Source organism: Peromyscus californicus, unplaced genomic scaffold (genome assembly GCF_007827085.1).
Source record: "Peromyscus californicus insignis strain IS unplaced genomic scaffold, ASM782708v3 Scaffold_11__1_contigs__length_118956290, whole genome shotgun sequence".
Taxonomy (NCBI): domain Eukaryota; kingdom Metazoa; phylum Chordata; class Mammalia; order Rodentia; family Cricetidae; genus Peromyscus; species Peromyscus californicus.
The window spans coordinates 85,796,376-85,822,621 of record NW_026294402.1 but is presented as its reverse complement, the minus strand read 5'-3'; the positions used below and the strand labels follow the sequence as shown (position 1 = coordinate 85,822,621).

Here is a 26,246-nt window from a genome sequence, read left to right as displayed (position 1 = left end):
CTCTAGTCATTTACTCTGACTCTAGGGCCTATGGACGCTGTCAAGATGCTCGGAGTCCGGCTCCTCCTCCCTTTCTTGAAAGAATCCCGGGGACCAAAGCCCCCCTGAATCAGGGTGCAGGGTGAACCCCTAAACACTGGCAAGACAGGTCCTGGGAGGAAGTATATACTGGAGAGCACGGTGACAGCATTAAATGGCGTGAAAGCAAAGGTCAGCGCAAATGTATCTTAATAGAGTGTCCGCAGTGAAGTGTGCCGCCTTTGAAGCGGCCGCTCCCCGCGCGCATTTCCATGGCGAGCCTAACGCGGCGTGCTGATGCACCGTCAAACTCACACTTTCAACCCCAAAACCCGACTCTTTGAACAACCCGAGCTTGATTGGACCTTTCTCCTTTTCTTTTCCCTCTTACAAACCATTTCCTCGCCTTTAGAAACTCGCCATCAAACCCAAATACGCCCTCTGATCACCGCAGAAAGCAGAAACAAAGAAGGCTGAGCGGCGATTCAAGCGGCCCTTTTCTTCCCTCGCATTATTATCCATTTTTATTATGATCGGGAACAAGTGCCCATTCGCGTGGGTTTTGTTTACCGGAAATTAAATGAAAATGATTTAGTCCGCGTCAAACAAAAATATATACTTGTATACACAAGAAAAAAGGCCTGTTAGACGTAAATATTATGTCCTTAATGAAAAGCCTGGACGGGCTCCAGGCTCGGCCTTTCAGGATTTCAGTGAGACTTGCCCATTGCCATAGAAATCCTAACTTACCATGAAGATGCACCGTGGCGAAGAAACACTGCTTTGTGAGAGAGCCCTTTGATGTCACAGGCGCAAGATGCCGGCGCTCAGCTGCGCAGGGCAAGATTACCTTGCAAGCAACATCTGTAACAAGCAAATGAAAAATTAAAGGCGATTAGTGATCGGCCAAATATTTTTATTTCATTTCGTTATTTTGGACTGGGGTGGAAGGCAAAACGAAGTGTTTTGAAACAGGAGAGAAAGAAAGGAGCCTGTTTGAGGCGGGGCAGCTTTATAGTATCAGCAGAGGCGTCAAGTCCCACAAATGTTCTGTGTACCTTGGCAGCAAGGTTAGTGCTTGCCCATGGGAACAAGTTCTTTGCTTCTAACTGTCCCAGGCTGCCTCTGGGCTAGGTTGTAACTCAACAACAGGTTCACTGGAGCTGCTTTTGAAAGCTTCTGGGTTTCATTAGGGGTGAGCACTCCATTCCAGCCAAGGTGGGTTGCTTTATTGGACAGAAGTTATGGGGTCTGTGGGACCCAAGTGAGAATTTTCTACTGGATTCTGAGCAGGAAGGGATAGAAAACAATGCAGCTGGGTTCTCGTGCTAAGACTTGTTTGTCCAGCTTTTATTGTATCTAATATGCCTCTTTTGGGTGGCACTGGGGATAATCCGAGAGCTTCATGAGAAGTGGGCAAGTCTCTACCACAGAGTTACAACCCCCCCCCCCAAGCCTAAGGGGCTCAGGTTGTCATGTTGAGTTCCTAGGGCCTTCCTTCCGGGCAGAAATGCTTCCCCTCTCCCACATATTAATTTCAGATTTGTAGTGATCTGGACAAGTCTGCCTGCACTGGCCCTCTCTCCTTTGCCATCCTTCTCTTGCCTTTGGTGTTTTTCTCTATTTAAATCTCAGCTAGGGTTTTGAGGTAACTCCTCCTTCCCTACAGAGGGTGGCAGACTAGAAGCAAGCCCCCGTGTTTCTCCCCCTTGAGAACTACAGAGGCCTTGCTCTCTACCTCTACCAATATCTGATTTTTTTTTTTTTTCAGGAGGACTGCATAACCAGCACATCAACTACTTTCAACTCTTACAATGTTGTTGCACTTTATTTCACACATGCCCACAAACTTTTTTTTTAAAAAGCTACTAACATTGTGTCGTTTCTGACAAAAAAACGCTATTAGAGAATTGACACTGTTCTTTGAGGTACATGCATCCCGGGGGCTGTGGAGACCTTCGTTCAGTGATGGCATCCCCCAGCTCCATATCCCTGACTGGAGCACCTATGAGGTTCTAAACAGATGGGGGCTGAAAAAAGTAAGCCTGGAGGCTTTACAACTCAGAATTCTTGAAAACCTTCTAGCTTTCCTTTGTCCATGCTTCCTATTGTTTTGGACTTACTCCTCACTGCAAGTATAAAAATGTAAATCGAATTTGAGGTCTGATAGAACAGACTTATCTATGTGCTCTGATAGGCATTGGGCTTGGAGGTATGCTGCATCCCAAGGAAAGGGGAGAGCACCCCCCTCGCCCCCCCCCCCCCCCCCCGTTACTTATCTCCCTTACAGAGGTGGCTGGAAAATGCTGGAGTTTTGTGTTTCGTTGTTGTTGTTGTTATTTGCTTATTTTGTTGTTGTTTTTCAAGACTAGCCAAGGAACAGGAGAGGGTATGGTGGCAAAGGAAAAGATAAATGGGCTGCGAGAAAATGGTTGTGGAATTCTGTCTGCCACCTCCTGCGCTCTGAACTCCTCCGATTGGGATTGATGGGCAAGAGGAGGTAAAGAAAAAGCGTCTGTGCCTGGGAGCTGGGGAGGCAGTGGCCCAGGCCTCAAGGAAAATCTTTTCCCCCCTTCCACACCCACTGGGAAAATTTATAGCTTTACTTTTGCCACCTGCCGTTGTCAGAATTGTGAATAAATTCTAATAAGTTTTGTGTGTGTGTGTGTGTTGTTTTTTTTTTTTTTTTTTTTTTATCAGTCTCTTTATCCCGGACATCGTTTTCATGGGCAAAGGAGAGTACAGAATGTGAGCGTAGAATGACCACTTTATGTTTTCGTATACAGATCTAGCATCAGCATATTCAATGACCTCCAGTAAGTTTTAGTGGCGGTCTATCTGCTTGCCTGCCCCTCTACTCTCCCTCCCTTCGTTCCTGGCCTACTCTTTGAAGCCTCAGTGGCCGGGCCTAGACTCAAGTCGACATAAACCAGAGCAGCACGCTGGTAAGCAGCCCTAATCCTGGAGGCGGTGGTAGCTGCGACTGGGCCCAGAGGTGGCGCGAGGCTGGGGTGGGGGCGCTGCAGAGTCAGCCTCCACTGAGCCTGGAGCCCGAACACACGTACCATTCGCTCATGTCTGTGCCACGCACCGCCACCGCCGCTGTGCAGGCTATCGGGGGCTCACGGCCGCTTTCTAAAGAGGGAGAAGTGAGAGCGGACGGTATTGCTGAGTCGTAGCCAGAGCTGGGTGGCGGCGAGCGACCGTGAACTTTCATGTGCTTCCGCAGAGAGCTGGGGTGCGTGTAGCACTTGTCACACCCGCGCACCTTGCACATGTAAGGCTTGTCGCTCGTGTGTACGTGCGAATGCTTCTTGCGGTCGCTGCTGTTGGCGAAACGCCTCTCGCAGCCCTCGAACTCACATCTGAAGGGCTTCTCGCCTAGGAAAGGGGGGATAACGCAGAGACATTAGAAGGGTGTGGGCTGCGTCCCAGTCTCGGGATTGTACCCTTCCCGTTGCTCTTTTGTTTTCAGCAAAAGACCCACAAAAGATTGTCAGAAATTACTTTCCTGTGTGCTTTAGGTCTGACACCCCTCCCCTACCCAATGAGGAGAGGAAGCCCACTCCTACAGACTGCCGCCCCTCCCCCTCTTCGTCCTGTGCCTGGGGGTGGGGGCGGGGGGCGTCGGAGGAGGAGGAGGAGGAGGAGGAGGAGGAGGAGGAGGAGGAGCAACGATGACTCCATCATAGTCATTTCCATTCTAAAGAACCCTGATCCACGCACGTTGTTTTCCTCCAACTTTTATCTATGTGGAGACTGGAGCACCTTTGCCCAAAGAATCGAGTTGATAGAGGAGTCACGTTTGCTGGATTTGAAGTTACTGCCCAGGCCATCTGTCTCTGCCCTAGTGAGCTTTGCCCAGCAATCCGCCGGACGCACACTCCATCCTGGTCCAAAGTGTTTTCTAAAGTAGGTTTTGTGCAAGTGCCAAGGCAATGAGAGGATTTGAGAGGGCGAGCGGTGGGTGCACATGCGTGTGCGTAGTGTGGGAAACATTCTGAGCAATGATTCCCCTTAAAGGCTGTTTTCCAGGAAATAGAGGCCCCTCTATGTTTCACTCACTGAAGGCAAACATACTGTAACATTCTTCAAATCTTGGCTAATCTGTCCGAAATCCCTCAAGATAATGTTTGCCGCTGATAATATTTTATTGTACGGATCCGTCAGTTTTGCGGAGACCTTGTCGAGTGTGGGGGTGGGGGGGCCCTCTCAGTCCAAACTGACAATTCCAGTCTATGGTCGTCCCCAGACAATTCCCGCCTGCCTGAGAGCCCAGAGGCCAGTATGGGAAAGTAGGCTCAGACCAAGACAGATCTTAAGTCTCTGTTGAAATCGCAGCCCCTGAGTGCAGCAAGCTTCGATGAGTGCCTGCTACTGGCAAGCCAGGTCCGGCTCCTCTGACCACCGGGTGTACTGCTGGTCTAGGTAAAACTGCAGGAAGGCAGGAAAACGCACAAAGCTTCGGGAATACTGGTTGGGCCAAGCCTTATTCCAGGAGTTCTTTGCTGCCTGAATTTGCTGCTCTGTGGAAAAGGAAAGAACTCCCCCCCACCTCCAAACCCAGAATTTCAAGTCTCTGGCTCAGCTGACATTGTTTGGGAAAGGAAAGTGGAGGGTGTCTGTGCTCTAAGCAGCCGACGGTCTTGGGGATGATCAGGGGTGCAAGAATCTCTCTAGCAACTGATTGGGGAGCAAGATGCTCCACTATTGGCTTTGTGGCCTCTTCTTCCGTGGTTTACAGGAAAGACTTCCTGATAAAACCAACAAAGACCCCATTCCACCGCGGCGTTGACGCTCAGGTTGAGACTGAGGTTTACACGTAACCTGCCTGCCTTTGGCTCGGGCAACAGCGGGTGATCCCGTCTCTCCGGCACTGCCCACCGATAGTGCTCACCCTTGCTGGAGTACAGCTGGTACACTAGGGTCCTCTGGAAGATGTTGCCCGCTGCCATATTCACAGGACAAGGCACAGTCTTACGAAAAAGTGCAGGAGATGTATAATGAACAAATCAGTGTCCCTATTTGTCCCCGTTTTTTTCTCCTCCGATTCCACCAGCGTTTGCAAACCCCAAACTTTCCTCCCTCCTTTCCCATTCTTCTTTATAAAATAACTTACAAAAATAAAATCATTAGAAGCCTACAAAAGAGAATAAGGCTATTCGGGTGTGTGTGGAGGGGGGTAGAATTTGAGGTTAGAATTTAAGAATAGAATTCCCTCACCGGGGTGGGGGGGGGTGGGGGAGAAAAGGAAAAAAAAATTTCAGCTACACACATATCCCATTCCAGCGTCTCGTCGTGTAAAATAGCAAAGTATTTCGCTGCAGACGAGAAACAGAGAAGGGGGGAAGAGGGGGAAAGCAGGTACTGAAATGCTTCAGTCCCGGGGAGTGATCAGGCCCCTGGGAGGCCAGGTGCAGCCGGGCCTTAGCGTTCCCCAGCTGCAGGAGGCGCCCTGGTCTCTGCGCTTGACAGCCCTCCCACCCCCCCCCCCCGTCACCCCCCGCCACCCCTCGCCCTTCCCCTCCCCCAAGTCCCTGCGCGACGCCCTGGGTGGGAGGGTGGACCCTGCGGCGCCGTGCTGGGCCTGCCTCCTGCGGAACGACCTGAGTCCTGGCTGCTGCCGCCGCGTAGGCCGCGAACCTCCGGCCCGGTCCGCGGTCCGGGGCTCCGGAGCCCGCAAGGCCTCCTTCCGCGCGGGCGAGCACAAAGTTCGCCGGCCTACAGGACGCCCGGCCAGCGCCATTTTCTCGCACTTGTGGCTCGGTCTGTTTTCGCGATGACTCCGCCCCAGAGCGGCCCGGGCACCGGCCTGTATCCCCCCCCCACCCACCCACCCACCTCCACCCCCCCCACGAGGGCTGACTGACTGCGGGGAAAGGTGGGGAGAGCCCAGGGCAAGGGTCCCGGGAGGAGCGCCAGTAGGGGAGGTTGGCACGGCGCGCGCTCCTGGCCCGCGCCTCCCTCGCCGCCGCCGCACCATTGTTCCCGGGTCTCTGTCACAGCTACAGAGGGAAACCTTTCTTCACCCGCCGCCTCCAGAGCCAGGCCTGGGAGTCACAGTCGGGACAATCTCAGCTAAGAAATCTGCTCCTGATCGACGCTTCCGCGACTCGATGGAAATGAAACGCCATTAATATTTGAAAAGGCAATTATTTTCCTGTTGAATCGAAAACTGTCTTCATGAATAATTTGTAGAGAGTTCTATTGCCATTTGAGAAACATTTTGTTGCTGCTTTGCCTCCTCCTTTTCTTTCCATTACTTAGGACATTTGAGGGAGACACCGAACAGGGGTTGCTCTGTGGAGTTTTGTTTTGTTTTGCTTTTTTTTTTTTTTTAACCCAAGCTGTAATGAATCAGGACTAAGACCGAAAAGAACGCGCAGAATTCTGCCTTGAGTCCATGCAAACCCGAGAGCCAGCCAGGCACACTTGTGCTTCTCTGATGTAGGTCGATTGCGCTCAGAATTTAACCATTTTTCTGCTTCACAGACTTCAAACAGTGAGCCGGCAAAGAGCAGTATAAGTTCTTCAAAATCCCTGTCATTAAAGATGAGTTCTTTCTCCAGCCCCGGATTGTGCATCCACCTTCCAGGTGCTGGCAACCAGCCCCTGGAGCAGCAAGTCTGAGGGTTGGAATCACGGAATACTCATCCCTCTGTCCCTGGGAATAGAACTCCGGGAAAGAGGAGCAGATGAATGACAGAGATCTCAGAACGTGTTTTAGAAAACCGTACAAGATGTTTGCAGACATGCTAGGGGATCAAGAACAAGATCCAAACTGGACTTTGGTCTTGCCTCAGCCTATGGCAGTCTCCTACCCCTAAACCTCATGGAGAAGGCAGTTTGTAGCAGGACTCAGCAAGTTTCTTCCCCTGACACTGTAACCACCGGGAACTTTGACTCTTAAAAGGGTTACTGTTCTAAAAAGAATTGTAGAAAGGAAAGATACTGCCCGGGAGTACCAAGCTGGACTTCTGGTCTTCGCATCATTCTTCCCTTTTCCCGCCTCCAAGATGGGGGAGGGGAGAAGACGCTGACTTCTTAAACTTCAAGGGAGGGGGGGAGGAGGAGTAAGGAGAGTCAAAGGGTGGCTGCTAAACTAATTAATGTAACTTCACAGGCTGTTCTGAAAGTGTGAAAACTTTCTTCTTGCAATTGTATTAATTAGATGCTTCTGGCCAGAAGAGTTCAACCCCCAGTCTCCTTCACTGAGCTCCTTGGCTTTCCGTTAACTAGAGCTAACAGATGTGGTTGACACATGTCCCTATTTCACTTAACAGCTCAGTAAATGACATTTAAGGCAGTGGGTCCCGTTGGGTCTCTACTAAAATAAGAATGAGGGTTGCCCAAAACTGTCCCTTCTGTGGAGCCAACAGTACAAAAGCAGGTCAAAAGTAGGCCCCCAAGGCCATAAATCCTAAAGGAGGTATTACGGGTCAGATGCCCCCTCCGTCCAGGTAAAAAGGGGAAAGAGCTTCCAAAAGTGATCTGTAAATGTGAGACAATAGTCTCCATTTCCGTTAAGATTTGGCGGGAGACCATGCTGTTTTAAAACTGTCTTAAAACTAAACTTTAGGGGCTGGGGATATAGCTCAGTACCCAGGGCCCAATCTTTACATCCTAAATCAAATCAAATCTCTAAGCTAGGAGCACCCGTGTGCCAACAGGGATCCCAGAACTCTGGAACCACTCTTCCCACACAGCCTCCGGAAAACGGTGAGTCTACGGGCAGAAGCTGTTAATTCCCATTTTATAAATCTGGCTCATGGAAACAATACCAAAAACTGCCTCCCTCCTCCCCTCGGCAGGAACTTAAGGAAATTCAGACCCAAGGGTCTGTGTCCCATGGGGTCGCACGAGACAGACAGCACTGAGTACTGACCTGTATGTGTTCGTTTGTGTATTTTGAGATTTTCTGATCTAGCAAAGACTTTCCCACACCCTGGGAAAGGACAAGGGAAGGGCTTCTCGCCCGTATGCACGCGGATGTGATTTACAAGTTTGTATTTGGCTTTGAAGGGCTTGCCCTGTCGCGGACACTCCTCCCAGAAGCAGATGTGGTTAGCCTGCTCTGGGCCGCCGACGTGCTCCACGGTGACGTGCGTGACCAGCTCGTGCATGGTGCTGAAAGTTTTGGAGCAGGGGCGCGGGGACAGTGGGCCGTCCTCGCCTAGCCACTTGCAGATGAGCTCCTGTTTGATGGACTGGCGCATATAGCGGAAAAAGGCTCCAGGGCCATGGGGTGCGGCGAGGGTTCACGGTCAGGTTCATGCCGCCATAGCCGTGCAGGGCTGTGGCTGTTGCCAAAGTGTCGCTGCGGGCCGTAGGCCCCGGTGCAAAGGGTTCCGACCTCGCATACATGTCTCCAGGGAGCCCCAGACGCAGGAGTCCGTTCAAAGGACGGTTGTGGGAGGCCTGAGGAGGTTGCTCATGAAGGCCCGGAAATACCGAGGGGCTCGAAGCGGCGGCGGCGGCGAGCTGGGGCCCATGGTGTCCACAGCTGCTACCTGTTGTCGAGACAAATAGCGTGTATGAGAACCGGTGGAGTGGGCTTCGTACTTTTCCCGGCCCCCGGGGACAAGTCCTGCCCAGCCGCATCTAGGTTTCTGGCGTTGGTGCTGGGATCTTGAGCGAGTCGGTGCCAGCTGTAAACCTGGCGGACCAGGCAAAGCCAAAAAAGCCTCCGCCTTGGTCAGGCTAGGCTGCAGTTCTGCCGTCCCCTGCGGAGCCATGAGCTGGAGAGGGGCAGTGATAATGGGGTAGGTGGGAGAGGCTACCAGTCTGAGTCTGTGGGTGCCTGGGGGCACGGCCTCTGTGGCAGAGGTGTAAAGACCCGTATCTCAAGATTACTTTGTCCACCAACACCAAGGGGTGCTCCCGGGCCAAAGATGGAGGTGATGGGGGGGGGGGGTCATTTTGGAGGTGGTGACGTTAGAAGTGGTAGTGATTTTGAAGCATCCTAGACGTATATATTAATTTCAGTGTCCCACTGGGCCTGGAAAGGACCTCCTGCTGAACCTCGGCCTGCAGAGGCAGTCTGGCAGTGCAGAGAAAGGACAACCGAAAAAAAAAAAAAAGACTTATGCAAAGGGTGGTGGGGATTTGTTTGTTTGTTTGTTTTGTGTTTTTCTTTTAAGTTTTGGGTTTGTACCCCACCCCTTTTCTGTGTCTTTAATGTCTGTGTGAAACCCCGGGCACTACAGAGGCGGCGGCAGGGCGCTTAAGGAAATGAATAGATTCGGGGCCGCGGTCGGGGCCACCGTGAGAACAATCGCCTGTGTCGCCCATTGGCCAGTGGCCTGGCCCGACGTCAGTGATGACAGCTCTCTCTCTCTCTCTCTCTCTCTCTCTCTCTCTCTCTCCTCTCCTCTCTCTCTCTCTCTCTCTCTCTCCTCTCTCCTCTCTCCTCTCTCTCCTCTCCTCTCCTCTCCTCTCCTCTCCTCTCCCTCCCTCCTTTCGCTCCCTCCCCCAACCTCAATAGCATTTCACGCTTCCACTGCTCATGCGCTCTGGTCCAGGCAGGAATTCTTTTCTCTTTCCTGTACACCTACCCTCCCCCCCCCCCCCCCATCTCTTCGAGAAAGCTGAGCATTGCTACCAGGCTCCTGAAATTGAGCCTGGCATGCATGGCCCATGACCACTGTCGGAGAAGGAGTTGAGCATAGTCCTGGGCATTTTAGTAACCAGACCCCCCAAGAAGCTTGGAAAGTTTGTCTTTGAGTGCAAAGGAGAGGGTCCGGATCAAGGCAGGAAAGAAGGCTGCAGACTGCCTGGAGCAAACTCCTAGAGTAACAAACCTGGGACCCCACTGTATTCTCTTTCCTCCTCTGAAACTTCGTCTTGCCCCCTTTCTCCCCTTCCTCCTTCTCATGTCCCCCAACCTAACTCACGTCCCCACCATACTCTGCCTTCCTGTTTTGCTTCTTTATTCGCCCACCTCCCTCTTCTTCTCCACTCTCTTCTCAGACAACTCCCTCCCTCCCTTCCTCTCCCCGCCTTCCCTTCCCCACTCTGGGTGACAGCGCTCCTGGAAGTAGAAACCCTAGAATCCCAGCCTGACTAGAGAGATGGAACCAGAGGAGGTCATGAAAAGAGGCGAGGACAAGTCTTGTTTCAAACTCACTTCTGGCTCTCCTGAGGGCGCTTTTCATCATAGCTCATATTTATCTACCTGAGGGTAATCTGGCAAAAAAGAAAAAAGAGAGAGAGAGAGAGAGAGAGAGAGAGAGAGAGAGAGAGAGGAGAGAGAGAGAGAGAGAGAGAGAGAGAGAGAGAGAGAGAGAGAGAACAAAGAAGAAAAGACAAGACAGAAAGAAGGCAGCTCTGGACACACACATAAATACATAGGAGGAATAGGTCCTTGCTCTCTACTCTCTCGAGGGGACTAATCTCGGGGTCCTGACCTCTCTCCAGTGATGCCAGATGAAGGTTCTATGAATGGAGACTAGGATTACTTTCACAGTCTCTGGGCACTTGTTGCCAAAGCTTTAACCTTAATTCTTGCTATCTTTAGGACTCTGCAGAGGGGATACCATAGTTGACTGCATCCCATGGCCTTCAGTCTAGAATTGCCACCACAGCTGGCCCAGGAAGACCAACTGAGGATAATTTCAATTGTGGTTCAGGAATGACTGCCCCTTGTCTGCCCTAGGATCTGCTGCTTTCTGAGCCCAGGTCACTGGCGGTTTCTTCTTCATAGCCAAAAATGCCAGAGGACATTTTTGGACCTTCCTGGCATAGAACATTATTTCCAAGACACAGACAGCCTTGTTTTTTTTTTTTTTTTTATGAGAGTCCTAAAGACTGAAACAACAACAACAAAAACCTTTAAGAGGAGGGAGAAGTTTGAACAAATTACATGGAACAATAACTTGAAACTGATGGAACTCACCCCCTCCCTGAGGATATCATAATCCATGAGTAATAAATAAAGGTTTTTGGCTTTGTTTGCTTTGTTTTGTTTTTGAGACCCAGGATTGTCTAGAACTTGAATGGTTTTGGTCTTCTGTTCCTTCTGCCACTGTTCTCCAGGAGCTGGGTTTATAGACGTCCACCACCACAAATGAGTTAGTGCGGTGTTGGTAAAGGAACCGAGGACTCCATGAATGCTGAACAAGTCCTCTACTAACTGAGTGACATTTCTACTCCCTAAATAAGGCTTTAAAATTTTTAATAATTGACTTATTTTCTAAAGCTTGGTACATTCTTCATTCATCCCTGCTTGGGGCAAGGGATTTAGCAAGGGATTAACTTCCACAATAATTTCTCTAGCTTTGAATAGCCTGTATCTCTCTGCTCTGCATTAGGAAGGACTTAGGCAATTACAAACAGACTCCGTGAGCGCACTCACTTACACACACACACACACACACACACACACACACACACACACACACACAGGAGAAGGAGAGACATTTGACTTGTGTTCCCTAAACCAAGGCCTTTTATGGCAATTTTAAAACTAGACTCTGGAGTCCATCTTCTTTCCTGGCTTTGCCCCCCCCCCCCCCCCCCCCCCCCCCCCCCCCCCGCTTCCTTTATTTCCCTTAGTTAGCCCTTTAGTGAGAGGTGCTTCTATCTGGTCCCTTGGCTTGTTTTCCCTTCCCTTTCATCTTTGGACAGTTGTTACCGAATTTCAGTGAATTTCAAGTCCTACCTCTGAGCAAAATGAAGGATGTATTCAGGTGACTCTGTGCTAAACCCCCAAAGGGCTTAAAGCAGAGCATACATGCTGCAAACAAAACTGTGTTCCTTCCGGCCCAGCTATTTCTATCATCTGAACCTCAGGTTGAGATAGTAAACCTGAGAGTGCCGGGGCACATGTGCTGTAGCCCAGGAATTAAAATTCCCCTTCTCTCACCTAAACCTAGGTGATACACAATTAATTGTTCAGGATGTGTCAAATTCACGATCCATTTTAGCTTTTGCTAATTATTTTATTTGAACCAACGTGGGTTCTTAATACACATACTGTGACCCAACCCCTGTTAGAAGCTTTGAGTAACAATGCAGACTGAACAGGGTTTTTTAAAAAGCATTTTCAGCTATTTTCAGAACCATTTGGAAGCCTGGTGAGCACGCTGAACTCCTAACAGTCATGTGTCTGCTTCTCATTTTCACAGGAGAAGAAAATGTTAACTTTCCATTAGCAGGTTGTAGAGAGAATGATTTAAAAAAAAATCCAAGTTTACAGACCTCCTGAATTGTTAAGTACTGACCTGTGTATCCGAAGGCTAAAGGAACCCAGAAGTTTTATATACATATCTGGTTAGTATACAGTCTGTCTGACTAACTTTGCCCTTGAAGAGGTATGAACATGTGTATGACTTTTCGTGCCAGCAGCAAAAGGGGCGAAGACATCTGATTCAGCCAAAATCACTGACAGTAGCCTGGCCCCATGGAGCTCCTTCCCAGATGCAGCCTTCTCTTAAAGCACTAAAAACATCTGGACCCATCCTGGGTAGATGTTTCTTGAGTAGCCAGGGGTCAGGTGACCTGCAGGTCACAGAGGCTGCCTGATCCTTGCAAAGTTCTTGGAGCCATATGGCCCATACCTCGGTTGGCTAAACATAACAATGGGACCAGACATTCTTTTAAGGTCCATTTCCCCAGAGACAGAGATAGAGAGAAAAATATTTCTTGTATCCATTTATATTTACTGACATAGAACTTTGAGCAATTATGTAAGGGACCTTCAAGGTGTATTTCTAAAATAAACTCCAAAACAGTCTCAAGCTGATCAGATATGACAAGTCATGTAATGCCAATGTCCAAGAGGTATATTTTAGTCTTCCCAAAGGTCTTTTTGATGTCTCTGGACAGAGTTTCAGAGTTTCAGAAAACTGCAAATTGGTCAGAAGTGCTAATCTTCACTTGGGTTCAGCTTGCTTTCAGGAGCTTCCTGCTTGGTTTGCAAAGAAAAGTGAGTGTTTGGGGCAAATGCTACCCCCCCTCAAAAGCACTAAAGCTTTCATGAGGGCTTATGTGGAGCAGATTCTACCAGTAACCCTGCAGCATCCTTCACCTTCCAGATTCTCTGAAAATTAATGCCCAGAATCATATCTTGAACAGTTTTGCTCACAATAGCCACTCACCGATGGCATAAATAAATGATTTCTAGTTTACTTTCTAGAAATAGGGTAGCTGGTCCATCTGTTGGGACTCCGAGCCTCACTAGCTGAAATGTCTGACCTCTCTTCTTGGGAAGTTGGAAGGATGGAGATTAGGCATCAAGAGCTGGGCTGTTTTTTCCATCTTGATCTTTGAAACAATACTAAATTATGATTATCTATTAAGTTGAGGGTCCATGGCTCAGAGCCAGGCCAAGCAGCCTCTGTCATTTGAATGTCCTGCTGCTAGATCTGCAGACACTTCTTCAGTTCTTTTTTGCCCCCCCCCCCCCCCCGTTTCTGACCATGGTGCCACTCAAAATTAGGTGTGTATCTCTGAAGAGGCTATCCACTGACTTCAGGATTCCTGCAGTGGGAAGCATCTCAAGTCTTGTGAAAAGAAATCATTTAAGCCCCAGAAGCCTGCCATATGTCCAATCCCAAATTATGCAAAGGAGGTGAGGTCTGTCAGGTTTTTTTAGAAGAGGAAAATTTTCCTAATTATGGAAATTTGGGCTTTAATCATCATTAATGGAACTGAGAGTATCAAAAAAATATACTTAGATGTAATTTAATTCCCAAGCAATGTTACTGCAAAATGTCTTTTTAACAAAAGATTGCTGCTATAAGAACATTCATGGTAGCATTAAGGAATCAAAATACTGAATGTATATAATAATTGCACCTCTCTTTTGACTTCTACCATAAAATCATCCCAAGTAGTAGAATAGAGTCATTTCCTAACTTATTTAACTTCTGTTAAGAAGCTTGCCTTGCATACCAATAAGGGGAACATCTTCGGAGAAAACACGGAGTTGTATAGTTAAAATGAGGAAAAATTAGATGCCTGGAAGGGGGGAAAATGCCAGCCTTAAATCCTATGCTTATTCTAAATGGAATATGAAATTAAATTCCTCACAATGAAGGTATTTCTGACAGAGTGGCTGTCAGTCACTCTTGGTTCAGACACCACATTGTGGGAACATAGTCACTGCCACATTGCAGAAGGCTGGTGCCCCTGGTAAAGATGATGCATATCATGTAAACCCCATCACCAAGATCAAAGTCCGCCTCTTTCATGGAAGCCAATACATGTCAAACCTCATCCCAATCAAATTGTCTGGAAATGAATTCAAGATGAATATGTCATAGAATAATGTGACAGAGGAACTGCAGAAGGTCAAGGGTGGTTGTTTCAATGATCGAGTACTCAAATATTAATTCTAGAACGTCCAGATGAGTAGGCATTGAGGGGCTAATCCTCAGGCTGCTGGTGGGATGTTGTGTCATTGATTTGTGTGCAAATGCATCAAGCACCAAGGTGTTATTCTAAGTTTCATTTGAACTCCAGAGATGTGCCCAAACTCACATCTCAGTATAACAAAAGAGAAACAAACAAACAACAAATACAATTTATGCATAAAAACACAAAAACGTAGAAAAAAGTGCCCCATCTTCAGCAAATCTCCATTTATAATATATATTTTTTTACTCACTTGATTCTTTCAGGGTGTTTCTGTAAAGCCGCAATCGTTTCCTCATCACCAAGGAAGACTTGTATTTCATTTTCTGAGTTTGAGCCTGCTTGAGAAGAAAAGAACTGAGTAAAACACTACCATACAAGTCTCGGTGGCAAGAATCTATGGCCTGAGTGTATGAAAGAAAGATGTTAGTCTGATAACAATCTTTTAGCCTTTCTTTGATTGTTTTCAAATTTGGAAACACAAGGGGGAAAAAAAAGATTTCTGGGGACTACTCCTGTTTCTTGTAAAATCATATGGGTTGGTAACAAAAACATTGAAAAATCCTAATATCACAGTTAGACTTTTTATCATTCATTGTTCTGCCTTGAGGGTGGAAGCATTCATTCAATGTCCAAAAATATGTGGCTTCTAGAAATTGAAATTATGTTTCAGAAAACCCCATTATTTCTTCAAGTCAGTTATTTAAATTTGGTGAGGTGTGGCAGGGAGGGCCTTCTGTTCTCTAGGGGTGTGCAATTATGCTTAGTTATATTGTTGGAATGAAGAAGTTTGCAGATTTTCAAATCCTGTTCTGTCTGTAGTAGTGAATAATTCTTTAGTCTCATATGTTCCACCCCCACCTCCAGACCAACTTGAGAGCTGCCACTGACTCATTTTTCAAAGCTAATGTTAAATCCACCAGGTTAAAAAAGTATCATTTTGTTGTTGTTGTTATTTGGTGCCAAGTTGCCCCTTAGCTGTAGTTGAAAAGTTTAGAAATAATGCCTCCCTCTCAAGATTGTCAGTGGCTGGAGCTCCCAGGCATTCGGCAGCCATATATCCTTGGAAGCATTCTGAGGACCTCTGCATCCACTAGGCGAGACTGAAGACAGTGGAGCAGCCAAACAGGCAATCCACCTAGCACTGACCCTAAATTTAGTGAGGAAGGACAAACAGCCATTGAAAAAGGTCTCAGGCTGGACAAACACAGCAAGACCTCAGTCAATGGGACGTCAGCTTGTCTTGACACTCTAGCCCACAGGACAAGTGGCTATTTAACTTGTTGACCCACAGGCTAAATCCAAGTGGGACTGCAGTGTCATACAGGGTCTCTAATTTCTTATGTTCCCTCACGTCTCACTCAGACCCAACCAAAATACCCTAAGGTTTTTATCCTTTTTTTTTTTTTCCTTTCCCAGGCGTGGGCCTGAGTATACTCACCTGTTCCCAGGGAGAAATTGTTTTCAATTCTTTCTAACAAAAACAACAACAAAATCCTTCCATAAAGGTAACAAGCTCCTTTTAGCACAGACCAAGAGAAAAAGGAGGCCCAACTTTGCATTCTTACAGAAGGGCAGCGAGCTGGGTGTCTTTGCTCTGAATGTCCTCGTGGCGGGATATCTGGCACCACAGTTCCTGGTTGGCTGGCAATAATAAAATTTACTTGTTTGCTTCTGGGGAAAAGGGGTGTAAGTTTCCCTAGAAACTTCGGTCCACCCACAATGCTGGCACAGCCCAACTTCTAGGAGGTCTGTGGCTGGTACCCTTTTGCCTATGTGCATGTCCTTTGTACATTACAAATGGTCCCACAGGCATGCAAGCAAATGTATCAAAGGTTGGACCAACGCAGACAAGAGGGGCCTTAAGTAGTTCTGCAGCAGCTTTTGTGTAGGGAAATAGGGCAAACATCACTTTGGTCCAAAATTTGAGACCATTTAGCCAGTGGTCTTGCTGAAAGAGCAGAGTGAGGAAAGACTTTGGGAAATGACCTTGGGCCCCTGAATCTGAGGTCCCCAGAATAAGAGATCTGAAAAGCTCTTTGATTTCTCCGAAACTGTTGCTCCTGAGGTGTCTTCCTCTTACCAACTGGCTACCAACTCCGTAAGGAGCACCACCAGGATGTATTTGAATCAGCCTTTCTCCTGCACCTTGAGAGGGAGGGCGGTGCCAGGGAGCCTCACTGATTGATAGTGACAAGAGGATGGGGTGGTTGGTAGTGCAAAAGACACGGTTTTACTTGAGGAATCCCAGAGGCTGCCTGTTGTAAGGTGGACTTAGTACACACAGGCCTGTCTAAGGTCAGAGGTCAACTAAAGCTGGTGACTTCCGTTCCACACTGATTAACTATCAGGCGTGAGTGAATGAATACTTGCCGGAAAAACTCGGCCCTGGCAGGCTCAGAGCTACCAAGCCGAAGAAGATGAAAGCCGCTGCTGGCCTTTGCTCGGATCGATGGATCGCCAGCTCCCTGGCTACCTTCCACCAGCCCTGAAGCACCAGGAAAAGGAGCTGAGCGCCTGGGTTCTACTCACTCCTTTTCTTACTCCTGTCCTCGAGAGGGTAGATGAGTTCAGATTCCCCTTGCTCTAGGCCGAAGGCTGGCAACCTTCGGGGTGCCCAGTCAAGTCTAAACTAGTGGGATCACCTGCAGATAACCTAGTCTGGGCACTTAAGCCTTACTTTAAACATAGGAAGGGAAAAGCACGGTGCCCCAGAAACAGGGGTTGGAGTCACTGCCAAGCCTTGACATCCAAAAGTAGTTTCTGTAGACAGCGAATGCCCAGGACTCGAAGCAGCCCTCCCACCTCCTCTGTCCATTTCTCAGACTTCGCTGTCTCCCACCTCTCCCTGTGGACCATTCATCAACTCCAAACTTGCAGACTTCGAACCAGGCAACTAACTCTTTTACACCCAAATCCGTTCCCTTCTCTCTTGCCAGTAATTTGTTACATGCCCCTGGGTCTAGGCTTTGGCTGGCCTGGTCCCTAGACCTAACCGCAGCCCGTAATCACATCCAGGAGAAAGAAAGCCAAGTCGCGAACCCATGGTTCATGGCACATACAGAGCAGATCCTAAGAACCAAGGATAAGGGGCGGGCAGGCAGCCGGCCACAGGCGGACCCAGACGGCATCCTCAGTGAGTATCCGGAGAAGTTCTATGATGTAGCCGCCCCCCAGCACTAACTTGATTCTTTGACCCTGCCGAGGGTAAACCGAAGCCCTCCCTGCCATCCTTGCGGGAGGGAAAAGCATTAAGGCCGCCTGCAAGGGCTCCTTCACCCGCACCCTCTCGGTTTCCGCCATGATCAAGAAGGGCAAAACTGACTAAGTTTTGCCCTTCTTGTGCCCACGATGGGCACACACACACCAGGCACAAATTTACAAAAGAAGAGGAGGGAAGACTAGCGGGCAACAAGCTGTTTTGGGTGCCATCGCCAGTAGGAGCCTCGTCTGTCTTGCTTGCACCCACTCCTCCCGGGAGGAAAAAAAAAGAACTCATCCTCAACGCTGCCCCTCGGCAGAAGGGCTCCTCCCCACCCCCTTTAGAATCAGTGGGGTGGGGCCTGTACCCGTGGTGGCTCTGTGTGTGTGGTGTGTGTGTGTGTGTGTGTGTGTGTGTGTGTGTGTGTGTGTGAGAAGGCAGAGATGGAGAAAAAAATTCCAACTGGGCCTATTCGCCCAGCGGGGTTTGGGTGCCTATGGCCCCCATAAGAACACTTGCTAAAAGGCCGCTGGGGGTACAGGTCTTCCGGTCTTACCCCCTGGTTTCAAGCACTTACCCTGCTCCACCTGTTGCCCGGATCACCTCATTTTCTGCACATCACTTTGGGGTGGATGGAGGGGGGGACCACACATCCCTCTAAGCCTCTTTTGTGGTTCCACCGAGGCGGTCATCCTTCATTTCTCCTTCTCCAGCTTTCGGGGAAGCAGTTAGGGAATGTATGATGGAGCAGAAATGAGCCGTCAGGATGATATTTTAATGGCTTATATGTCACGTTGGTGCATGTGGCTTTGAACTGGAGCCGCTCGCGTTTCCTGCAGAGAGCGCCGCAAATCCCACTTGATAACTTCTACAACCCACAACTTTTTTTTTTCCCCCTCACACACTTACTCTTACCTTGTGTATTTGGATGGGTTTCCTAAAAATACCCTCTGTCAACGTCCTCGGTGGTGGGTTTTCCACAGACTGGAGGAGAGAAGCTTGACTTTCTTTTTTGAAGAATTATTTTCCCTCCCCTCTCCCAACAGCCGCCCTTCCCTCAGGTCCCCTCCCTATTTTTTTTTTTTTTAAGCAGTCAAGGTGGGTTCAATATTTGTTCTCCCTAGTGAAAGACCAGTGCAGCCTCTAGAGGAAATATCTCCTTGAATATAAGATTTTCATAATTCTAGGATCCAACTTCCCCTTGTAGGAGCAAAAAGAGCTGAATGGTTCTGGTATATCTTTTCCCCTAAACAAAATATGATAGGTCAAAAAGGAGCCCCTACCACCTTCTGCTCCAGCTTTTTCTATCACTCATTACAGGGGTCCACTCAGATTATGTGAGAAGTGCTGGGCCACTGGACTCAGACTTGTTGCTGGGGGCAGAACATTCTTGATTTTTTTTCCCTTTTCCTGGAATTTCTATTTTCAAGCCCCACAAGCACAGGTGCTCAACATAGTCTCTTCAGACACAGGGAAACCATCCTCAGCCACAGTCTGACTTCAGAATCAGAGAGAGAGAGAGAGAGAGAGAGGGAGAGAGAGAGAGAGAGAGAGAGAGAGAGAGAGAGAGAGAGAGAGAGAGATTTTAAAGGACAGCCTAATTCTACTTCACTGTGCACAAACCAGAATATGGGAAGAAAACCGACCAAACAGAAAGGAGGCTAGAAGTAGCCAGTGCTGACCTTTCTTCCTCCAGCCCTAGGAAGCTAGCTGGGGGGAGAGAGAGAGAGAGAGAGAGAGAGAGAGAGAGAGAGAGAGAGAGAGAGAGGAAAAATCATTTCATTTTCCTTTTGCTTGGTAAGTTTTCTAGCCGGACATCACGTGGAAGGATGAGCTGAAGGTCCCTTTGTCTGGAAAAGAGTTTAGAGCCTTGATTCAGCTGCAAAGAAGCCAAATGAAGTTAGAAACAAAGGGCAAATTGAAGGATTCCGACTCTTGGCTTTTTGTGTTTTCCTTACTAGAAAATAATTAGACCTAATGAATATGCAGGCGCTAAGGCTAAATCCTGGGCCAAGTTGATGGGCTTAAAACTGAGCTAAGGAGAAACGCAACCTCCATCGCCCCCGGCTCCACATCCGCGAGCATTTTTTGAAACGTATAAATGTCGCTCGGTTTAATTGATTGAGTTACAGGGATTTTCCCCCTGCTTTTACGTGCCATACTCCTCTACCTTTCAACAATCATTTTAATATATAGTCAATGGTTCTTTGTGGATGGGACAAAAAGCAACTACGCGCAGTTGTTGAATAGACTTTGCGCTGGGCAAAGACAGGTTAATCGAGGGCCGCATCGCGAAAACAAGCGAGTGTTGTATGTTTGCACGGAATCCAAATGTCTGCATTTTCCTAACTAAATCAAAGGGAGTGTTATTTCTTTTTCTGCTCACTCATCTGAAGGTAAGTAAATTTTCTCTGGCGATCAAAAGCCTGGTCGGCAACAAAGACCGCGCCCGCTTTTTCCACCGTCTTGTTGTGGCAAGTTGCGGAATTTCAATAACTGTGACAAGGGTGACTGATTTGTGAACTGGAGAAGGTTTGAATGTCACAGAATTTACATTAGTCCTATCTACCGGGGATTTAAATACCAAAAAAAGTATTCCGGGAATCTCTAGGGAGCTTTGGGAGATCCAGAGGAACAATGGCGCGTTGGAAATTTACAGTTTTACCTGAATGAAAGGGGCTGGGGATGGGAATTGGAGGGCAGAGTGAGCGGGCTGGGGGTGGGGGCAAAGCAGACAACGGACCCGACCAGAGAAAAGGGAAAAGAGTGAGGGGAGAGGGAAATCGGCAACAGCGTTTCCAAACTGCCATTTAAAAAAAAAAAAGCCAACCAAACAAAAACAAACAAACAAACAAAACCCAACCCGACAAACCTCAGGAACCGGGAAAAGTTTAAGAGCTCCATCCACCTGTGTTTGGGGGTGAGTGGGCACGCAGGAAGGAAGCCTGGGAAACTGAGGCTAACGGGAGACACAGAGAAATCACGTTTCTAGGAAAGAGAGTGGAGTGCCCTCGCGCTCCCGAATCTTAAATTATAAACAGGAGAGAGGCCCGGCAAAAAGGAAGCAAACTTCAAAAGGAGCAAATAACAAAAGCCTCCTTTGCTGCCCTTGAAGGGGGGAGAAGGGGGAGGGAGGGAGAAAAGAAAGTTGCTGAATCGGGACATTCTGGAAGTGCCTTTGGGGTGTTTATCAGCTGGTCCCCAACTGCTGCACTACGAGACGCCGGGGGTCTCTAGTCTATAATCGCTCAGTGGAGGTTTGAAGGAGAGGGGCAGAGGGATGAGGAGAGGAAGGGGGGGGGTAATGTGAGGGGGGAGGGAAAGAGAAAGAGGGAGTGAAAGGGGGGAGAACTTAGAAGGGGGGAACAAGAAAGGGAGGGTAGGAGAGAGAGAGAGAGAGAGAGAGAGAGAGAGAGAGAGAGAGAGAGAGAGAGAGAGAGAGAGAGAGAGAGACTATGAGAGGGAAAAGGAATCGTGGCATTTTTTTTTTTTTTCCGTGAGAAGAGGGGGAAAAATTTGCCAGGAAAAAAAAAAGTTGCTACTCCTGGCAGCCCTGTTAGTCAAAAGGGGATGTCAAGCGCTTTACAATACCTGGGATTGATGAGGCGGGCGGGCCAATGAGCAGCGCGCGGCGCCACCGCGCGCCCTTCGTTGGCGCGGCGGCCTCGGGAGGGGTGTGTGGGGGGATTGCCGCCTCACCAATCGTCGCCCGCGTCGGTCGCACGTGACGCCTCCCCCTGCTCCCATTCATCAAGGGGGGGGGGGGACGACGGTGTCGTCCTTTCAATTCATTTATCTGCAGGAATGATTGCTGCTATCAGTCTCGCGCTCACCGCCCGGCTGAGGAGGTGAAAGTTTCTCCCCAGGAAGATAAACCGCAAAAGACAATATTGTGCATGATTTGCGCCTTTTCTTTGCTTTTTCTCCCCCCCCTTTTTTTTTTCAAAAAGCAGAGAGGGGGAAAAAGGGAGAGTGAAAGAGCGAGGAGGAGATCCTGAGAGAAAGGAGAGAGAGAGAGAGAGAGAGAGAGAGAGAGAGAGAGAGAGAGAGAGAGAGAGAGAGAGAGAGAGAGAGAGAGAGAGAGAGAGAGAGAGAGAGAGAGAGAGAGACTAGTGGAGAAGTGAGGAGGGGCGCGCTGCGCGAGAAGGAGACAGGGCGAGCAGAGGCGGCTCTCGCGCTCACATTCCTCTATGCCACAAATCCGGGAAGAAGTTTTATTGGGGGGCTGAGATGTTCTATGCCTTTCCCCGGGCAGCCTTGACTCGAGGCCCTCTCGGCAGAGACTGAGCGGCGAGAAAGTGCGAGCCCGGCCGGCGCGGTTGGAGCGGCAGGCGCCGGAGCCCGCCTTCTACCGGCCGGCAGTCACCCGGCTTGCGTGCCTTTGGCCGGGCGGGCGCCGGCTTGCGCCTGGCCGCTGCCTGCTGGCTAAGACTTCGTTAGGTGGGTCGATTCCCCCTCCCTCCTCCTCTTCTTCCTCCTCTTCCTCCGCCTCCCGTTCCTCCTCCTCCTCCTCCTGATCTTCCCTCCTTGGCGGGTGAGGGTGGGGGGGGCGGGGGAGGCCGGGGCTTGCCCCGTGCAGCCACGATGCTCCTGGACGCCGGCCCCCAGTATCCCGCGATCGGTGTGACCACCTTCGGCGCATCCCGGCACCACTCGGCGGGCGACGTGGCCGAGCGAGACGTGGGCCTGGGTATCAACCCGTTCGCCGACGGCATGGGCGCCTTCAAGCTCAACCCCAGCTCGCACGAACTGGCCTCGGCGGGCCAGACAGCCTTCACGTCGCAGGCGCCCGGCTACGCCGCTGCTGCGGCCCTGGGCCACCATCACCACCCGGGCCACGTCGGCTCCTACTCCAGCGCAGCTTTCAATTCTACGCGGGACTTTCTGTTCCGCAACCGGGGCTTCGGCGACGCGGCGGCGGCAGCTAGCGCCCAGCACAGTCTCTTCGCTGCTTCGGCCGGCGGCTTCGGGGGCCCACACGGCCATACGGACGCCGCGGGCCACCTCCTTTTCTCTGGGCTTCACGAGCAGGCGGCGGGCCACGCATCGCCCAACGTGGTCAACGGGCAGATGCGGCTAGGCTTCTCCGGGGACATGTACCCGCGGCCGGAGCAGTATGGCCAGGTGACCAGCCCGCGATCCGAGCACTATGCCGCACCTCAGCTTCACGGCTACGGGCCCATGAACGTGAACATGGCTGCACACCACGGCGCTGGCGCCTTCTTCCGCTATATGCGCCAACCCATCAAGCAAGAGCTTATCTGTAAATGGATCGAGCCGGAGCAGCTGGCCAACCCCAAAAAGTCGTGCAACAAAACTTTCAGCACCATGCACGAGCTGGTCACGCACGTCACCGTGGAGCACGTCGGCGGCCCAGAGCAGAGCAACCACATCTGCTTCTGGGAGGAGTGTCCACGCGAGGGCAAGCCCTTCAAAGCCAAATACAAACTGGTCAACCACATCCGCGTGCACACCGGCGAAAAGCCCTTTCCCTGCCCGTTCCCTGGCTGCGGCAAGGTTTTCGCGCGTTCAGAGAACCTCAAGATCCACAAAAGGACGCACACAGGTATGGAAATTAATGTAGGACACTCTACCTCCCACCCGGGCCGAGATTCGAAAGTTAAGGGCTGAGAGGCACAAACCCTGCCTCACTGGGGTCTGGGCCTCAGGTTCCAGGAGACAGGCAGATCCGATTTTTAGTTCGGGTCTTGAAAATATAGACAAACAGAGAGAGTGGACGAGAAGGATCTGAGCATACAGGTTTTACAAACAAGGAATAAAAAGAATTGGAAGCCGGGACGCCGGGTCTGGCTTGGCCCAGCGCTTGACAAGCAAGCTCTGATCCCGGAGAGGTGGCCTGTGTAGAGCAGCCGCGGAGGAGCGGTTGCTCCAGCTATAAACAAATCTAAACTCTTGCTGGTGGCTACCCTCTCTGGGACTTTGTTGAGTCCCTTCTGCTGGAAAAGGTGGAGGGAGTTGAGGTTGAGTTAAAGGATGCAGAAACAGAAAGAAACAGGCAGTGAGTGGAGTTGGGGTAGGAGGTATAATTCGAATCTGAGGAGGACATCAGGTTTATGCATATTTGAAGACATAAATTTTACAAATGACGAGTTGGAATTGAGGAGTGAGGATACTGGGTGGAAGGTGCAGAAATCCTACTTGTCAATTACACTGCATAGAGACTGTTCTTAAAATGCGGGGCTCCCGAGTTGGCCTTTAAAAATACCGACAAGTCGAAAGCTTTAGAAAGAAACAAAACAGCAACAAAAATAAGAAAACAAGTTCCAGGCAACTCAGGCCTTCAGGAGAGTGCGGGGGTGGGAAGGCGGGGTGTGTGTGTGTGGAAATTATGGGTCGTTTGGGCCCAAGAGTCAGGGGATCTGATGGCCCTCTGTATTTGGACATTGTCTGGTGGAAGAGAACCCGATTTGAACTCTAGGTTTAATGGCCCAGTCAGGTAAGAACTTTAGGCATGGAAACCCCCTCCCCCACTTTCCAGATCACGCAATAAAATGTGATGTATGTAGGGGGTGGAGTGGAGTTGGGTGGAAGAGGCAATGGGGGGGGTACAGTGCGTCTGGGAGGGGTAAGAGAGAGGAGGGAAGAGCAAAGCCGGAGAATCGACCTGGTCCTGAAAATTAGAACGAAGAGCTAAGTAGAAGCCTTTGGGTGACCTCTGTAAAAACCTGGGCAGAAAAGCCAACATCCAGAGCCGCCGCTATTCTGAATAGGAAAAACAAAACCAAAAACAAATAAACAAACAAACAAACAAACAAAAAACTGTTCCTGCTGCTTGTATTGCTACTAATACCACCACTACAAAGTAAAAATAAAATGTAGATATAGTTGTCTTGGGCGTTAAAAAGTATAGTTAAAATATTCATCGTTGCACTACAGATGCATGGATTTATTAAAACCCCAGATTTTTAAGCTCGAAAGGGCTACGCTTGGGCAACGAGCATTTTAATGTATTCAGATTTATCTGTTGAACCTTGAAAACAGCTACTGATTTATTTTAAACAAGACCCATCTCTTTCTCAACTTTCACATCAGGGGAGAAGCCCTTCAAGTGCGAGTTCGAAGGCTGCGACCGGCGCTTCGCCAACAGCAGCGACCGCAAGAAGCACATGCATGTGCACACGAGCGACAAGCCCTACCTTTGCAAGATGTGCGATAAGTCCTACACGCACCCCAGCTCTCTGCGCAAACACATGAAGGTAACGCCGCCGCGGTCTGGCCGCTCGCCTTCCAGCGGGAGCCCTCTCTGCGCTGGGGCCGGGGCCAGCCGCTCTGGAGCGGCTTCCGGGCGGCGGCAGGAGCCGCAGGAGGCGGAAAGGCCGCCAGTTTCACTCTGTGCGGTGGACCTGGGCCGAGGGAGCAGGGGCGGGAAGGATAGCGGAACGCGAGGCCAATTAAAGTGACTATTTCATAACGAAAGTAAAAATCAGTGCGGTGGCTCCGAGGCCGCGCTGTCAGAGCCGAGGCTGCGGAGGCTGCGGCGGTAAGCGCCGCCATTGCTCGGGGCAGCCGGCGGGGAAGGCGAGGACGCGGTCCTGAGCTCAGCACTCCACATCTGCTCTCCCCAGAGTGGGCAGGCAAACTTTAGGAAGTGAACTTTCCTAGACTCTGGCCTGGAAAGCTGCTCTCCTCCCCCCCCCTCCTCTCCCAGGCCCCCTCCCTCTTTTTTCTTTTGTGAGTACCTCGGGCACAGTCTCCTCCCGGAGCGTGGCTGTGCCGGGCCGAGCCGAGAGAACCAAGCCCAAGTCCCATTGGTCCTGTCTACCCAGAGTCTGGGAGATCCCTGGCTTTGAAAGGAGCGGGGAGGGTTAGGGGAGGGGGTGCTCGGCGGGGGGAGGGGGAGCACCGCGGCCGTAGCCTTGGGTAGCTGCCGGGCCCGCTCTTTATCTGCATTAAAACGCAACTTTATTCTCTCAGGTCCACGAGTCCTCTTCTCAGGGCTCACAGCCTTCGCCCGCCGCCAGCTCCGGGTACGAGTCGTCCACGCCACCCACCATCGTGTCTCCCACCACAGACAACCCGACCACCAGCTCCATGTCGCCCTCCTCCTCCGCGGTCCACCACACAGCCGGCCACAGCGCGCTCTCTTCCAATTTTAACGAATGGTACGTTTAAAATCAGAAACAAAACATGCCAAACCCTATTTAAGAGACTGAACACACGCGTGCACACAATATTATTGAAAAGAATCCTGAAAATCAAAACACCCCTCGTCCCGATTCCGCGAACGTTTGCTTGTTTTTGTTTTTAAATCTGCCGGTAAATCCAGGACTGAGTAAAACAGAGGAAACAGCAAGCCTTTAATTTTTTTTCATTTTCTTTCTTTTTCATTTTTCTTCCCTTTCTTTTCTTTTCTTTTCTTTTTCTTTTTTTCTTCCTATTTTGGGAAAAGGCTTGGTAGCTGAAGGGAGCGGGAGGAGGTGGAAGAGGAGGCGGCTGCCTGACCGAACACCGCCAAAGGCCCTGAGGGCCAATTTCTAGTTGGATCAGAACAAGCTCTCTGGGGCTGCAGCTTTTCTTTATCTTCTTGTTTTACTTTCTTGTAAATACAGAATTATTAGCTTAAATCTGTTCTGTTGGATTCTGTATATAGTTACATCTCGATTGGAGTGGGTGGGTGGGATCGTGGCGTGGTGGTCTTTGCATTGGGGAG

The 26,246-nt window shown here is 49.9% G+C and overlaps 2 protein-coding genes and 1 long non-coding RNA gene across 4 annotated transcripts; 2 read left to right on the top strand and 1 right to left on the bottom strand.

The window, feature by feature from the left end:
• Positions 1–2,712: 2,712 nt before the first annotated feature.
• On the bottom strand, positions 2,713–18,616 carry Zic4 (Zic family member 4). The gene is given in 6 exon segments (XM_052716779.1): positions 2,713–3,399; positions 7,904–8,273; positions 8,275–8,528; positions 14,627–14,711; positions 18,153–18,408; positions 18,491–18,616. Coding segments are annotated over 4 exon segments (1,047 nt in total). The 5' UTR covers positions 14,697–14,711; positions 18,153–18,408; positions 18,491–18,616; the 3' UTR covers positions 2,713–3,046.
• On the top strand, positions 5,866–10,967 carry LOC128096792 (uncharacterized). Its single transcript, XR_008213744.1, has 2 exons — positions 5,866–7,737; positions 10,535–10,967. It is a non-coding gene; the product is annotated as an uncharacterized LOC128096792 (long non-coding RNA).
• Positions 18,617–19,858: 1,242 nt separating the features above from the next.
• Positions 19,859–26,230, top strand: Zic1 (Zic family member 1). Of its 2 annotated transcripts, none has more exons than XM_052716768.1 (4): positions 19,859–19,971; positions 21,831–23,141; positions 24,629–24,792; positions 25,511–26,230. In XM_052716768.1, exons 2-4 carry the CDS (start codon positions 22,160–22,162, stop codon positions 25,706–25,708), a joined length of 1,344 nt encoding a protein of 447 aa, XP_052572728.1. In that variant the 5' UTR covers positions 19,859–19,971; positions 21,831–22,159; the 3' UTR covers positions 25,709–26,230. The 2 variants fall into 2 exon arrangements, with proteins under 2 accessions (XP_052572728.1, XP_052572718.1); XM_052716758.1 differs by lacking the exon at positions 19,859–19,971 and adding an exon at positions 21,093–21,423.
• The last annotated feature ends 16 nt before the right edge of the window (positions 26,231–26,246 follow it).